The sequence below is a fragment of the Phragmites australis genome, chromosome 5 (genome assembly GCF_958298935.1).
Source record: "Phragmites australis chromosome 5, lpPhrAust1.1, whole genome shotgun sequence".
In the NCBI taxonomy this organism is placed as follows: Eukaryota; Viridiplantae; Streptophyta; class Magnoliopsida; order Poales; family Poaceae; genus Phragmites; species Phragmites australis.
The window spans coordinates 25765456-25781027 of NC_084925.1; the positions used below are offsets into that span (position 1 = coordinate 25765456).

The 15572-nt window shown below is 45.0% G+C and overlaps 1 protein-coding gene and 1 pseudogene across 3 annotated transcripts; both read right to left on the reverse strand.

Annotated features, from left to right (window-relative positions):
• Positions 1-936: 936 nt before the first annotated feature.
• Positions 937-12394, reverse strand: LOC133919019 (serine/threonine-protein kinase CTR1-like). 3 transcript variants are annotated; one of them, XM_062363206.1, is made up of 16 exons: positions 11625-12373; positions 11236-11531; positions 11008-11155; positions 10527-10630; positions 9448-9656; positions 9205-9355; positions 9009-9124; positions 8728-8768; positions 8150-8218; positions 7708-7808; positions 7524-7608; positions 6865-6963; positions 6519-6587; positions 1628-1759; positions 1377-1471; positions 937-1287 (listed from the first exon to the last, which is right to left on the reverse strand). In XM_062363206.1, the coding sequence occupies exons 1-16, from the start codon at positions 12177-12179 to the stop codon at positions 1191-1193; spliced, it is 2367 nt and encodes a 788-aa protein (XP_062219190.1). In that variant the 5' UTR covers positions 12180-12373; the 3' UTR covers positions 937-1190. The 3 variants fall into 3 exon arrangements, with proteins under 3 accessions (XP_062219190.1, XP_062219187.1, XP_062219189.1); XM_062363205.1 differs by lacking the exons at positions 937-1287; positions 1377-1471; positions 1628-1759 and adding exons at positions 2389-3489; positions 3571-3772 and having other exon boundaries at positions 11625-12393; XM_062363203.1 differs by lacking the exons at positions 937-1287; positions 1377-1471; positions 1628-1759 and adding an exon at positions 2388-3772 and having other exon boundaries at positions 11625-12394.
• Positions 5546-5693, reverse strand: LOC133920271 (small nucleolar RNA Z247; annotated as a pseudogene).
• Positions 12395-15572: the final 3178 nt, after the last annotated feature.

The window sequence follows — 15572 nt, forward strand, 5'->3', positions numbered from 1 at the left end:
GCAAAACACAGAGCCCACTCGAAAAAGGACAAAAGAAAAAGGAGGGAAAAAAGCAAGTGACATTTTAAAGCCGTTTGGCTCCAATTTTAAACTCAGGCTGGGTCCCATCCGACCGCCGCCGCCTATTGTCTAATTCACATCTCGTGGCCCAAATAGAGACCACGGAGGCGGAGGACTCCGCCGTATCAAACGGAGGCCCTACCTGATCCATGGAGAATCGCAGCTAATTCTCCTCAAGAGAGAGAGAGAGAGAGAGAGAGAGAGAGAGAGAGAGAGAGAGAGAGAGAGAGAGAGAGAGAGAGAGAGAGAGAGAGAGAATCGCAGCTAATCTTCATAGCAGGACTGCTGCTGTAATGGGGTCTTCGGAGGTGTGCTTCAGTTCAGCGCTTGGAGCAAGGAAAGACGAGAGTTCCTACCTCAGGAATGTTACATACTAGATCCATTCTTTCTTTCTTTTTTCTTCTATGGCTTACTAAAAAAACCTTCAAATTTATATGCGGTTTGATCTTACAATGCGCTGGGTATGTCAATCAATTCATATATATTTTTAGTATCTGTATTTTATCCATAGCAACCCAATCAATGCAAGAGGGAAAACTACAATCTCCATTTATAATTAGTATCGGAAATATGTATTATCTATATCTGAAGAAAATGCTTATCTAGATCATTGTATATAATTAGCTAAAAATGTTGTATGCGTGACTACGGCCATATGTAGCAAGTGACCAATCAAAGGTAAGGTCGTTTTGGGGGTGTATTTGTGTTCATCGGATCTGAGGTCCACGTCAGAGAAATGATATGATGACGTGCCGACTTCTCTTGTGCTATACTTTTCCACACAACTTTAATATAGAGATAATATTCCATAAGGAGCGAATTTAGCATGTCTACGACGTATGAACATCACTCGATGCCAGATAATGAAGAGCACGTTGCCCTTGAACTGATGCCATTTATTCAAAGAGCTTGTTCATTTTCTATGCACATTATATGTAGTATCAATGTATGATTATAGACATTGCGATGAAAACAGGCTTTGTCGGTGCATGATTAATGTCGCAGTCTGTGTAATAGCTATAATCTGAGTAACTTTCACAATACCAATGTAACTACTGGCAAGTCACCTTTGCTGACATGTAGCCAAAAACTCGCGTCTTAGGGATGCTGAAGGTTCTCGTGAACTGTAACTAATTTTCCTCCGGGAGTTGATGAGGTGGTAATGTCTTGATAAGCGGCTTCAGGGATTCCATGATACTGGCAAAAGAGGGTCGTCTCCGGGGCTCTCTGAGAATACAAAGAAAATGCTCCATAAAAAGAACTTTGATCATGAGTTATGCGAAGAAACACACTGGCAAGTGCATGTTATAATATACCTGACCCAGCAGGACTCGATTATTGCTGCTACTTTTGGATCAACACTACTTGGAATCTCAAGCTTTAGTCCCTTGAAACCAACGGCTGCTACCACCTGCAAGTGAACAAGTGGACTAACACTTGTACCATATTTACTGAAAAACAAACTATGCGAAGTTGTTTTATGGAAAAACAAAATCAGGATTTGTTCAGCTCAGTATCTCCGAAGCTAGAAAACATCAGTGTGATACATAAAACAGGAGTTGCAAACCTGAGCTGGATTTAAGTTGCTCCATGGCTGTTGCAATGTCATGAGCTCCCATAGGATAACACCGAAGCTATAAACATCGGACTTCTCATTCGATGGCTCTTCACGTAGAACTTCTGGTGCCATCCACTCAGGCTAGATAACATGGCACAGATAAGCACTTTGAAGAAATATGTAGTAGATTGATTTGTGAAAATACCATACATCCAATCTGATGCCTGGCCGTATATATATAGGCATCGGTTACAGATAGATTTGTTTACAACTGATAATCCTAACAGCTAACAGATGTGATTCAAGACTATCTCTATCTTCTAGATATCTATCTGTTAGCCAACTCCTTTGACATCCCCTCTCAATAGCAACTTGCTAGGAGTCAAGTTGAGATTGTATCGAATTCTCCTGAAAATATCCACAAGCAATGCTTTGGTAAAAATGTCAGCTAGTTGATCATGAGTACTAATGAATTTGATCTCCAATGCTTTGCGAGCAACACGCTCACGAACAAAATGAAAATCAATTTCAATGTGCTTCGTTCGAGCATGAAACACTAGATTAGCTGACAAGTACGTTGCACCAAAGTTATCACACCACAAGATAGGTGCACACACTAGAGGATCACCCAAAACTGACTGTAACCAGACAATCTCTGCAGTAGCATTTGCAAGGGATTTGTATTCAAATTCAGTACTGGATCGAGAAACTATAGATTGTTTTCTCGCACTCCATGACACAAGATTGGGTCCTAGAAATATAGCAAAACCACCGGTTGATCTTCTGTCATCAGGACACCCCCCCCCAATCTACATATGAGAATCCACTGACCAACATGGAGCTGTTACAATGTATTCTCATCCCATCGGTTTTGCTATACCGTAAGAACCGAAGGATGCGCTTGACAGCCCCCTAGTGAACATCAGTGGGACTTTGCAAAAAATGGCATACCTTGTTGACCGAATAAGCAATATCAGGGCATGTGATAGTTGGATACTGAAGGGCACCTACCACACTTCGATATTGAGTGATACCTTCTGCTGATAATGGAGTGCATGTTGTCTTAGATAACTTTTCCGAGCTAGACATTGGAGTATGAACTGGCTTACAATTGTGCATATTCACGCGCTGCAGAAGGTCTTGCACATACCGCTTCTGCGATAGAGTGATCCCCCCTGGATCTGCAGCCACCTCAATACTGAGAAAATAATGCAGGGGGCCAAGATCCTTGATGGCAAAAGACTGATGCAACTGAGAAAGCAGATTACCAATGGATGATTCAGAGGAACTCACGATAACCAAATCGTCAACATATATGAGCACATACGTGGTAACACCATCCTTGCAAAAAATGAACAGAGATGTGTCCGCTTTAGACGAAGCAAAACCTAGATCCTGAAGCTTGGTATTGAGTTTTTGATACCACGCGCGCGGAGCCTGCTTCAATCCATAAATAGCTTTATCAAGTTTGCAGACATATTGAGGCTTAGTCATATCCACGAAGCCGGGAGGCTGGCTCATGTACACATTCTCTCGAAGATCACCATGTAAGAATGCGTTTTTAACATCAGCCTGACGAAGATGCCAACCACGAGACACAGCAATGGACAGAACCAAACGCACCGTAGCAGGCTTAACCACCGGACTAAATGTATCATCATAATCAATGCCATGTTGCCGAAATCCCTTAGCAACTAAGCGTTCTTTGAATCGCTCAATAGAACCATCCGACTGTTGCTTGAGCTTATAAACCCATTTGCAATCCACCACATTCTGACCTGGTTCAGGAGGCACAAGACGCCAGGTTTGGTTCTGCAGTAAAGCTTCATATTCCTCAATCATGGCAGTTTTCCATTGTGGATGTTGTAGAGCTTCAGCAAGAGAATGCGGTTCAACCAGTTCAGATGTAATAGCAGAAAAAGTTCGAATGTGGGGATCATAGAAGACCGTACCATCATGCAGAACACGAGGCTTGCTGATGTTGTGCTTAAGGCACGTGACCGACGGAAGAGCAGACGACTGAACTTCCTGCATTGTCGTATGATGTACAATAGTTTCTTCAGACTCTGCAATTGGTGATGCAGAGGAAACATCAGACTCATCAACAGAAGAGTCAGGGAGCGCCTCAGCCCCTTCCTGCACAGCACCGGAGACCTGCACAACACCATCACGATCAAGAACAGGATCAGATTGTTCAATGACCGGATTAGTCAAAACTTCAGGCTGGACATTCTCAGCAGTGGGAGATAATGGGAGCAGCAAAGGGAGGAGAGCATGTTCCGATACAGATGAAGAAGGAGGAGATCGAGGATTCTGAGTGGCAGAAGGGAAAACATGCTCATCAAAAACAACATCACGTGAAAAGTAAACGCGGCCAGTGGGAACATGTAAACATTTGAACCCTTTGTGCATAGAACTATACCCGACAAACACACACTGTTGGGATCGGAATTGAAGTTTGATTTTGTTATATGGTCTGAGATTGGGCCAGCAAGCACACCCAAAAGCACGTAATGTGTGATAGGCATGCTCAACATTAAAAAGCCGTTTAAGTGGTGTAGAATTTTGAATGGTGGGAGAAGGAAGCCGGTTAATGAGGTAGCAGGTAGTGAGGAAGACTTCATCCCAAAACCGAAGAGGAACACATGAATGAGCTCAAAGAGCTAGGCCTGTCTCCACTATATGCCTATGTTTTCGCTCAGCCATACCATTTTGTTGATGAGTGTGAGGACAGGAAACCCGATGTGTAATTTCCTGTTGCTTAAACATGGAATTAAGGCGCTGAAACTCACCTCCCCAATCACTTTGAAAGGAGATGATTTTCTTATTGAGCAATCTCTCGGCTTGGGATCGAAATTGCATGAAAGCTTGCTCAACATCGGATTTATGTTTCAGGAGATACACCCAAGTATAGCGACTGAACGAATCAATGAAACTAACATAATACTTAAAACCTTTGGCAGATGCGATCGCAGGGCCCCAAACATCAGAGTGTACTTGTTCAAGAGGTGCTGACACAGAGGAACTAGAATAAAAAAATGGTAATTGATGACTCTTGGCCATCTGACAAGCATTGCAAAATGGTGGATACAAACTCTTTATGGGATGAAGCTAATCTATGTGTCTGAAGAATTTTATTGACTATGGTTGAAGAAGGATGCCCAAGTCGCATATGCCACTGCTCTAGCGAAGGGGAGGACGCATGGAATGCCTGCTTGCTGGACCTGGAGCACTGCTTGAGTGGAATGGGATATAGACCAGCCTCACATCGACCTTGAAGAAGAGGGGTCTTCGTTGCTCGATCCTTAAGCACGAAGAAATTTGGGTGAAATTCAAAAAATGCATCATTATCACGAGTAAAACCATGAACAGAGAGAAGGTTTTTGGAAGCATGAGGTGCATGAAGAACATTGCAAAATTTCAGAGTTTTATGAGTGATAAGCTGAGAATTTCCAACATGAAGGATTGACATATCCGTACCATTTGCAGTGTGAATCTGCTCCTTTCCATGATATCAGTCGCGCATGGTGAGACGATCAAGATCGCTTGTTACGTGATCTGTGGCCCCTGTATCACTATACCACTTTGTATCAACTTGGTAGCTCCCATTGCCATGGTGACTGAAGTGTGCAGCATGAGTATCATCGATTTCATACGAATGATCAAAGCGATGCCAGCATTTAGCAGCAACATGTCCAACCTTTGTGTAGATCTAACATACTGGACGGCTGCTGCTGCTTGTGTTTGAGTTGTTACTGCGTGGTGTCGTGCCCCTGCCACGGCCACAGCCGCGCTCGCTGTTGCCACCGCGTCGGCCTCCATGATATCCGTTCTGACCATTGCGGCTATTATTCCTGCCTCGACCAGCAAAATTTGCAGATGCTCCTCCATCCATCTGCTTGTTACGACCTCGTGCTTCAAGTCTTGACTCAAACCTTATAAAATTCTTGTAGAACTCACTGAGCGTCATAGGTTCGCTCTGTGACATCCGTGTGGTGATCGTGGTCACCAGAGAATCATACTCATCATCTAGACCAGAGAGAAGATAGGCGATTATCTCCTCATCCATCAGTGGTTTGCCGGCTGAAGCCAGCCTATCTGCAAGTCCTTTTGCCTTGTGGAAGTACTCCGCCGCTGTGCTGTCTTTCTTGCTCAAGTGTGACAGCTGCATGCGTACTTCGACCATGCCGGTGTTCGACTGCACAGAGAAGAGCCTCTCCAGGGTACTCCAAACTTCATGAGAGGTAGAAAGGAGTATCACCTGAGAAAGCACTTCTCTTGTCAAGGAGGAGTTGATGGCGCCCATGACGGTTTGATCTTGTCGAACCCAGTTCAAGTATTCTGGGTTTGGCGCTTGTGTCGCACCATTCTCTCCAGGGATGGTGATCATCTTGGATGGACACGGAGTTGAGCCATCAACAAAGCCAAGATATCCATGGCTGATCAAGAAAGGCATGATCTGTGCCTCCATAGGAGATAGTTGTCACGCCCCAACTTTTCGCTGATGAATTGAGCAAAGCTGGGCGTGGCAAAGGTCATCGGTCCAGTTCCAGTTGCGACGATGACGGTGGACTGCAGCGACGGTGATGTCGCCAGAGAACTTGATGAACCGGTCGACATTGGATCTCAGGTTGGCCCTGATACCATGAAGAAATATGTAGTAGATTGATTTGGGAAAATACCATACATCCAATCTGATGCCTGGCCGTATATATATATGGATTTGTTACAGATAGATTTGTTTACAACTGAGAATCCTAAAAGCTAACATATGTGATTCAAGACTATCTCTATCTTCTAGATATATATCTGTTAGCCAACTCCTTTGACACACTTATCCACATGGATTTAACTAACCAAAATAAACATATGAAACGGAAGATTAAAAAGTACGACTTACAGTCCCAGCTGCAGACTTGGAAGACAGAAATGTGTTTGCCTTCAATCTGGAGAGACCAAAGTCACAGACCTGCGGAATTGCAGGGGTACTTTGGTTAAGGAAGTGGGTGAAAAGATACGACATTATACAGGGAGCTGGTGATTATACTAGAAGGCTAGCATCCTGACTATCAAACTAAACTCAATTTGATCCTAACTAACATAACAGCTATAACCTATAGCATGAAGAGTAGGAAAAATAAATGACGATCCATCAAGTTAGAAATGTTATTACTGGCATGTCATTTTAAGTAACGGAGACAGGTGTTTTCCTAATAAAAGTAAAAGAAAAATCAGTGAGATCATACTTTCACAGTGTATTTTTTGTCGACCAGCAGGTTTGGTGACTTTAGATCCCGATGGACTATTGGAGGATTGCGCTTATGAAGATAATTCATCCCCTTTGCCTGTACAAAGAAGACCACACAAAACAAAGAATATTCTAAAATTAGCGCATTGAATTTCAATTGAAAGGTCGACTTTAACTTTGTGTAAAGCATATATCTACCGACTAATGCATCATCCTATTACAAGTATATTCTGCACTGACGAAAGTATGCATGGTTTTACCCAGTGTTTTGGATAGCCGGATATAGTTGTGCTACAGCCCCGATGTAGCTGACAGAGGGTAGTGGCAGCAACAGCCAAAGCAGCAGCAGCAGCTGCTGTACAGTTGTGGTGCTGTTGCGGCCTACTACATATTGCTACAACCCTCTATGGCTGCTATTGTGATTCAGTGCAAATAAATTTCAGGTTTCAGATGATCTTCTGTTGCATATTCTAGCCATCTTCCATTTGAAATTATTACTCAAGGATTTGAAATGCACAGAAACAAGTTGGTTAACTTTGTACTTATGCATATCTAGCCAAGTATGTCATGCCTGCAACATCATGATATCAGCTGTTCACTATCAAACCACTTGGCCTCTACGTTTACACAAATAGCTATTTATAATATTGATTTTACCACGTCGAAAGCCATACTCAAGCGCCACCACTCATCAAGATTTTCACTTGCACCATGCCTGTGCAAAAGACTGTACAGGCTACCTCTGCATTTAGAAAATAAAAGGGTTGAATGGTGCAAGCTCAGATTAGCTGTAAGAGCTCACATATGTTTATTTGAATAGTAATGAGAAAGTAAGGCACACCTTGATAGGTATTCAGTCACAATTGAAAGGTTTGGTGGCTGAGTAACAGCACCCATAAGAAGAACAATGTTTGGATGCCGTAAACTTTTCATGATTGCAACCTACAGAGGAGAATTCCCAATGCAGTAAATGACAAATGAATGTTAAATTATTGCATCAGCATACATCTGTGATTCTTTGATGAGGTAACAGCTTAAGCATCTAGTATTCAAAGAATACACTGGACATTAAAAAATAAAGATGAAAATCAATCCGAACAAGCATCTGGTCATATGCACAGTACATTAATACATAACATAATCCATTTGTACTGGGACAAGTTCAGAATGCTATAGCTGTCATCTCAATCGGTTCTGGAAGTGGCAAAAATATCATGGCAAAAATGTCCAACGGGAATTATGTGATGGAAACATAAACAAGATGTAGTCTCATACTCTCATACCTCTCGCAAAAACTCTTTGAGATGCTCTGGGTGGAAGTCCTGCTCCATTAGAATCTTTACAGCAACATCCTGAATTAAAAAGTAGCACTGTTAATAGAAATACTTCCACCCTCAAATTAAGTATAATTGTTAAAAGTTCAGGACTTCAGGTTTTTGAAATTTCAGGTCGTGGAAGCTAAATCACTGGCTACTGTAAGCAGCCAAAACATCAGGAATACTTAAGTTTGTAACCAACATAACTAGCATGTCCCTTAAAAAAAATAAGGATTTGCATGTGAGCAAACAGCTCACTGGCAAGGCGCATGGGTGCGACCTTGCCGGTCCGGGGTTCAACCCCCGGGCGTGCACCCTCATTTAAGGACTCCAATGTAGGCCCCGGGAAGGGGACCCGGCTGTAAAAAAAAAGGATTCAGATTTTCAAGAAAGGAAATCTTGATATGCATGCAAGTTCATATCCAAGTGTTCATCATTCAAGTTGTGATACTTTGTTTACAAGTCTACGGAGATATAGAGAATACCTATTAACTCCAACTACACTGCAAAAACATGCTTGTGATATGCAACAGAAAAGGACATACCGAGCCATTCCAATCTGCACGGTGCACAGTACCAAAAGAACCTGGAAAATTTATGTCATTAGCACAAAATAAAACAGAATTCAAATTTTGGAGAAAGAGGACTTTGTAAATATATTTTATTTTCAAAACACTGGAAAGCCTCAATTCAGCTAACCTATTCACCTCTTGGCCCAACAGTCTAAGTGGAATACAATACAAAACTGCACACTATTATGTCGTAATGATGGAGAATAAAACAACAGTACATCTTATAAGTATATAATTTCTGCAAGCAAACATACCTGCACCAATTTTCTCTTTCAAAACAAGTTCGATCCATGGGATAATCAAGTCTTCTATGTCAAGAGATATATCACTGAAGGGATCACTTTGCCCAGACTGGGTATCCTCAGGGAAACTGAAACCATTATTAATATTATCAACTTTGGATGATAAAAGATCTACCTTACATTTTATGTATCAATCTTATCTGTGTACCTTCTTTGCATTATAAAATTTCCATCTCGACTACCGGGTTGAGCACCAGCCTTAAAATGAGAAAAGCTAGCTTGAAAGTCACTGTTTGTTGGATGTGATGAGTTTGGACCGAGATTTGATCCAATGGCCTCATCTAAGTCAATAGCTGTTCCTGAAATTACTCAAAATATATATCACATTATTTTCCCAAAATATCCTGAATCTTTATTGGTCACACAATAAAGATGAGAGACAGAGACAGACCAGCTGCTGGATCATTGAACATGAGATTTAATGACTGGCAATCGAGGAAATATTGCTTAGCCAATGATTTGAAATTATCAGCAATATCAACTGAGTTGTGTTTTGGTGGGCGCAATGGTGAACAAACCGAGATGGATGATAGGCCATTCAAGAGAGAGTCGGGTTCAGACAAAAATCCTGGGTTCCATATCAAATCAATTTGATATTCCCTGGCATCAGAAACAAAATAAAGTCAAGAACTGATTAAGCAACATCTAAATCCACAAACATTGACAGCTGGAGCATGAACAAATAAATTCAACATTGAATAACTTTGGTTAACATGTAAACTTAAAAATTCACTCCACGTTTTGTGGTCACCTTATCCTCCAAAGCTTCCAACAGTTAAAAGAAATTTTGGTACATTCCCCAAGAGGAAATTTTTTGGCCACGCGCGGGAGGAAATTTTAGGCCCGCCGAACTATTCCCCGCACAAAACCTAAACTTTGGTACATTCCTCATCTGGCATTTGCCGTCTTTTCTTGTCTGTCCTCTCATCTGTCGCGCCGCCAGTTGCAGCTCCCCCACGCTGACACCTGCGTCGTCGTCATCGCCCCTGCCCGAGCCGTCGCCCGCGGCCTCGCCCATGTCGTCGTCCACACTATCACCCGCTCCACTTTGTAACTCCCCTGCTTGCTAGCTCCTTCGCCGTGCCAGGTACTCGCTCTACTCCCCGGATCTGTGTTCCTCCTCAGCCGGATCTATTCTCTACTCCCCTGGTACGGCTTGTGTGCTTTGCTCTACTACCTGTATTGCTAGTCTGCTACTACTTCTTCTGTGTGGTGTGTGCTCTGCTCTGCTTGCTACTGCTAGCTTGCTACAAGGCATTGGCTACTGCTACTTTGCATTTTTGCTGCTATAGTAAAAAATCTTCTAGACCGTCTAGACAGTCTAGACGCTAGCTATGGGGTGACTGCCTGTATATGTCCTAAAGAAGAACACTAGCAACATAGGTTTTAGTCATGTATTTTGTTATCCCCATTTTTTGTAACAATCCAAATTGTCGGAAGAGTATAATTTATTTTGTCAGGATCACAAACCTGTCATGGCCAAAGCGCACCAAGCAAGAGGCAGCACCACCAGCTTTGCAGTACTTGCATCCCTTCACAACGCGACAGGGCAGATTGATGGAGTCTGCTAGGGTCTTTTTTTTACCTCAAATATAAGAAAATAGGATCAATGGAAGAAAATGGATAGAGAAGAACAGGGTCCATGAAGAAAATGAAATGGCGAACCGTATACGAATTAATGTTCGAAAGTAGAGCAGCTTCTTTTTACTTATGAAACGATCAATTTCATTGGATTGATAATAATAATAATAATATAATTCACTGTACGAACGTTTACAGAGAGAACGACCATGTCACCCAAGAGATGTTTAAAATCAGAAGGCAAAGAAATAGTTCCAACTCTAACACAGGAAAGGCCTTCCTAATATACCAGAAGCTATTGGCAGTAGAAGTGAAGAACAAAATGACATAGTATAATCTATTCAGCACACAATGCACAAGCAAGGCTAACCTTAAACAGTAATGCTCGGTGCCAGCAATGGCCAATCGATAACTTTCCAATGGGAAGCACAACAGACCCTGAGTTAATCTTCAGGAACCCAACAGAGTCTCTCCACCGGGGACCCAACTCGTGCTCTTCAGTAGATGCTACTGATCCCCTTCAAAAGAAACGAACAATTAAGGCGCAGAGCCAATGTACCAGAATGACACATAAAAGTGATAAAACTGCATGACTCACCCCATCTTCGTGGACACAATGCCAGCGAGTCGAGTGGCGATTTCCTTCGAGTTGGCACGGTTCCGAGAAATATCACTCGCCGTGGTTATCAGCTGCCTGAGGTCATAGTCAGCCACCTTATCTACGATGACCACCTCGATGGACGATTCGGTGTGACTCACAGCCCTGAGAGACTCAATGGAGGGCACGCGACCGTCGTGCACGTCGCTGCAGAGCGTCCATATGAAGGGATCCATCCCCTGGATGAGGTAGAAGCCATCCGGGACCTTGTCGGAGTAGGACAAGATGCCATTGACCTGCGCACGACGCGGTGGTTACTCGGATCACTCAGACATTTGTCACATTTCTGGCAGTGATAGTTGCTGAAAGAACAAGAGAGAAGTGCAAACCCAGAAGCGGTGGGAAAGGGATTGGGGAGAAGCAATGTGCTGGAGGTGGTCGGCGGCGGCAGAGGAGGAGTCGAGGAAGTTGGGGTCCGCGGCAGAGGATGCCTCGGAGCAGAGGCGGAGCGCGAGGGCGAGCTGGAGGTGGTAGGCCTCCTCCGCCTGCTGCGCCCAGCTCTTGTTGCTGCTGCCCGGCGGCGGCCGGTCCGCGTCGCCCTTCTCCCTGTACTCCGCGTTGGCGAGTGTGGAGACGGTGGATGACCCCTCCACGTCGTTGCCGCCGACGCTGCTCCCGCTGGACTGCCGCTGCAGCAGAAGCCAGTCCGCCACCCCGAGCTGGGCGTTGCCCCGCTGCTGCTGGAACGGCGGCCTCGTGGCGACGGCCGCGTCGACGTCGGACGCGGGAATGGGAGGGCAGTGCGGCGAGCAGCCGTCGTTGCTGACGCTGGTCGGCGGGGAGGTGGCGAGGAGGGTGTACGACGCCGCCGACGCCGCGGCGGGGGCAGGGGGCCCTCGCCTCCCGCCGCCCACCGTCGCGTGCGGCCACTTGCCGTCCTTCATCTCACGGCCCCTCCCTTCGCGTGCGATGCAGGCTGAGGTAGTGAGGTTGGCGGGCGGCGGCTCCGCATCGATCGATCGATCGATCTAGTCTAGCGATCTCGTGGCGTGCAGCCGTGCGGGCGCTGCGCTTTTGAGTGTGTTTTTTTTTACTCTAGTTCGCATGTGAGGGGCGCGCCGACGCGGACGCGGACGCGTGGATGGACACGATGGGGAGTCGATTCGAGGAGCGAGCCGGGCGGGGCGCGCGCGTGCTTGGATTCTCGGAGCACGTCGAAAGAGGAGGGCGGGCAGGGGGGCCCTGGACCGCGCGAAAGAGGCAGGTGGACACGGCACGAGTGGGCAAGTGGGAGAGTGCCCAACAGATGCATGCATCGCCACTGGTGCTCCGACCAGTCCACTTGCCTACCCCGGTCCCGATGGATTGAGATCTCTTACGCTTAGTTGAGCCAAGCAAGAGTGCCTCTAACTTTGTTCATTTTCATCCGTCCGACCTATAATAAATGTATCATGATAAGTGCTGCCGTAACCACAGAATGTTATTGTGAACTGTACCTATATCAGAGCACTGTAGCACCAGACATAATACTATACTCCTCTGATGTTAAAGGCTTCAACGAGGATCTGGTTCCGGTCCCATGGCCAATCCATGTTGCTGTCTCCAACGTGGACCCTATACGATTCCATGATTCCCTATTTTTTTATTAAAAAAAGTTGTTTCGATGCAAACGGATCGAACGGCAAGTTAAAATGTTTCCTCTTCTTCGTCCTTTTTCCCCCTACCGTTTGAAAGCCATTTTTTGAACTACTCACGAGAAGAGCCATCGTTTTTACTCGAGTTTTTCTGCTTTTCTAGCTTTGAAAGTCTGCAGTCTTCAGAAGAAGAAAAGCATCGCCTCAGTCTACCATGACATGCGCTGTAGTTGCGGGTTTCCAAACCAGCTCGATAGCGAACTGACGAAGTGACCCAAGTTTGATGCACATATAATGCAAGTCAAAGACCTCCGCCGACACGTGATTAACATTTGAAACCGTTGACATTGAGCAGAGGATCTTCATGTACTAGTACGCATAATTCACCAGCACGTACACATTCATGATCTCCTCGTCAGACTTGCCAAAATTGGTTCCCCAAAAAGGTGGCAACGCCGTCCAGAGCCGGCCGATATTCCAACTAGGACTCCTGTGTCATATGGTTGTTTGTAGTTCTCTTTTGGATTTAATGCCGTGACCACTCAGTTACGAGGATTTAACGATCACACATGTAACGAAGTACACCAATTTGACTAATAAAAAATTATGTTTGATTATGGGGATCACTTATTATGTTTGATCGTGGGGATCGCAATACAGTGAATAATATAATAGTTATTGGTGTAATAACTGTTTATTCCTATTTTTTATGGAGTGAGTGGGGTATTTATATGCATGCCTCAACTACTTGTATTGGCATTATACATTTGTCCCTTATCTATAGAAATATTCCTATTAATAATGAGGAATCTTCCAGATATCTAAAAAGGTATTATGGTCATGGTCTGCATATATTGTCCTACATAACGAAATCTTGATACGTGTCTTAGGGGTCGTGCATCGGATCCTTCACTGGGACTGCTACGATCTTCCTTCAGCCATCCCCTTGTTGGGTTCGAGCTAATGTGCGGGTCCCTCTATAAGCTAGACTTCACTCTGTTACCGAAGGACCTCGCGCTATCTCCCTTTGGTCTTAGGGTTTGTGCTAGATCCTTCGTCCTTTGGGCCTCGTCGCACCCCATCGACCTTGAGGCTTCGCTACATTCTTTGCCCTTCGGGCTTTGTCGCACTCCTTCTGCCTCAGGGCTTCGCTACGCTCTTCACCCTTCGAGCTTTGTCGTGCCCCTTCGGTCTTTTAGGCTTCGCCTTCGAGCTTCGCTCCTTCGCGCGTTATCGAGCCTAACTCCTATAGAACATAAAGGAATTATCCCTACCTTGATGTCAATCTCTCTGTTTTGGTTTTTATGATTTGACCATTGTGGCCGAAGTCAACAAACGGGGTCCCACGTGGTATCATTCCCCAACAAATGGCCCCTTCGCGGTTTTGGTTTTGACTTTGAGGGGCTAAAGCCGAGAATCTTTAAACAGTGGGGTGGTACCCTGGCCTCGGTCTCCCCCCTTCGATCGGCCGAAGTCAATTCCCCGCAACAGCATGAATTACTTGTTATGAAACAAAATACATATTTAAATAAGGGAATGATCCTCTGCTATCATGCGGTGAAAAAAGTAGCAAAATACATCAATCGCCTGATGGTGTCAAACCTTCGCATACTTGCTAATGGGTTTCAAAATAATTTTTGCGTGACCTACACAATATATCTATGCGTGGAATGAAGGCTGACGCTCCTCCTCCTTTGGCGAGGCAGCCTATTCCAGACTTAGGATGAACCAAGTGTCTGACGCCCACTAATGTGCTGTGGGGATGGCCTGGCTGATGGCTAGGATATTTGCTGCAACGTTCCACTACCATACATGATATTGGGCTTTGCCTTAGTCATTGAGACATCTAAGTAAGTGAATGCAGCCTTCACGAAGACCTGCAAGGTCCCTTTCTCCTGCTAGGATGTACCACATGTCATCCCAGCTCTACAATATGACCTTGTTGTGGAGCTCTGGGGTCACAATCCATCTTTCGTGACCTAGGAGGGTCCATTGCCCATTGTTGCCTTTGAAGCTATATGGTGCCTTCGGGGGTGACGCCCATTGGACACCATCTGGTGATAAAGCCTAGAGCATGTCACTTTGGAAGAGGATTATGTGGCCTCCCACTTGAATGATCCGTGGAGCTTCTTCCCCTTCATGTCATATTCGTGACCACAATTCTTCCGCAGGCTCCGATGTCCAGCCACCCGTGCTACCAACTTGCCACCATGATGTTTCCTTAACGCGCTATCTGTATGTGATGTGGCGGTTGCAGTACACGTAGATGACGAAGATTCTTTTTGCATCGTCTCCCAGCTTCAGGCGTATGAAGAAACCCTTCAGGTTTTGATAGTGGACCCATTCTAGGAGTTGAGGTGGCCTTAGCACATATCCTGTTAGTGGGTTCACGATGCTGGCAAAGTCAATGTTGTAGTCTGTCGATGTAAACAATATAGGGGTCCCCCACCAGGATGGCCCGCAACGGTCACTTTAGGCAGTATCCACTTTCCTTCTTTGGCCCATGACCCCCACGCGACCACGGCCAGGGCCTTCGCATGATTCTCCATGACCAGTCCTTACTGGTCGCGGGGCAGGTACTCGTCTAGGCCAGTCAAACCTCATTTAATACCGCTACTCACGACGTTTGCCATCCCATGAAGTTCACTTCGGCTGGGGTGGCATGGTCGGCACAAAGTTACTATATCCTGTCCTGCAAACATT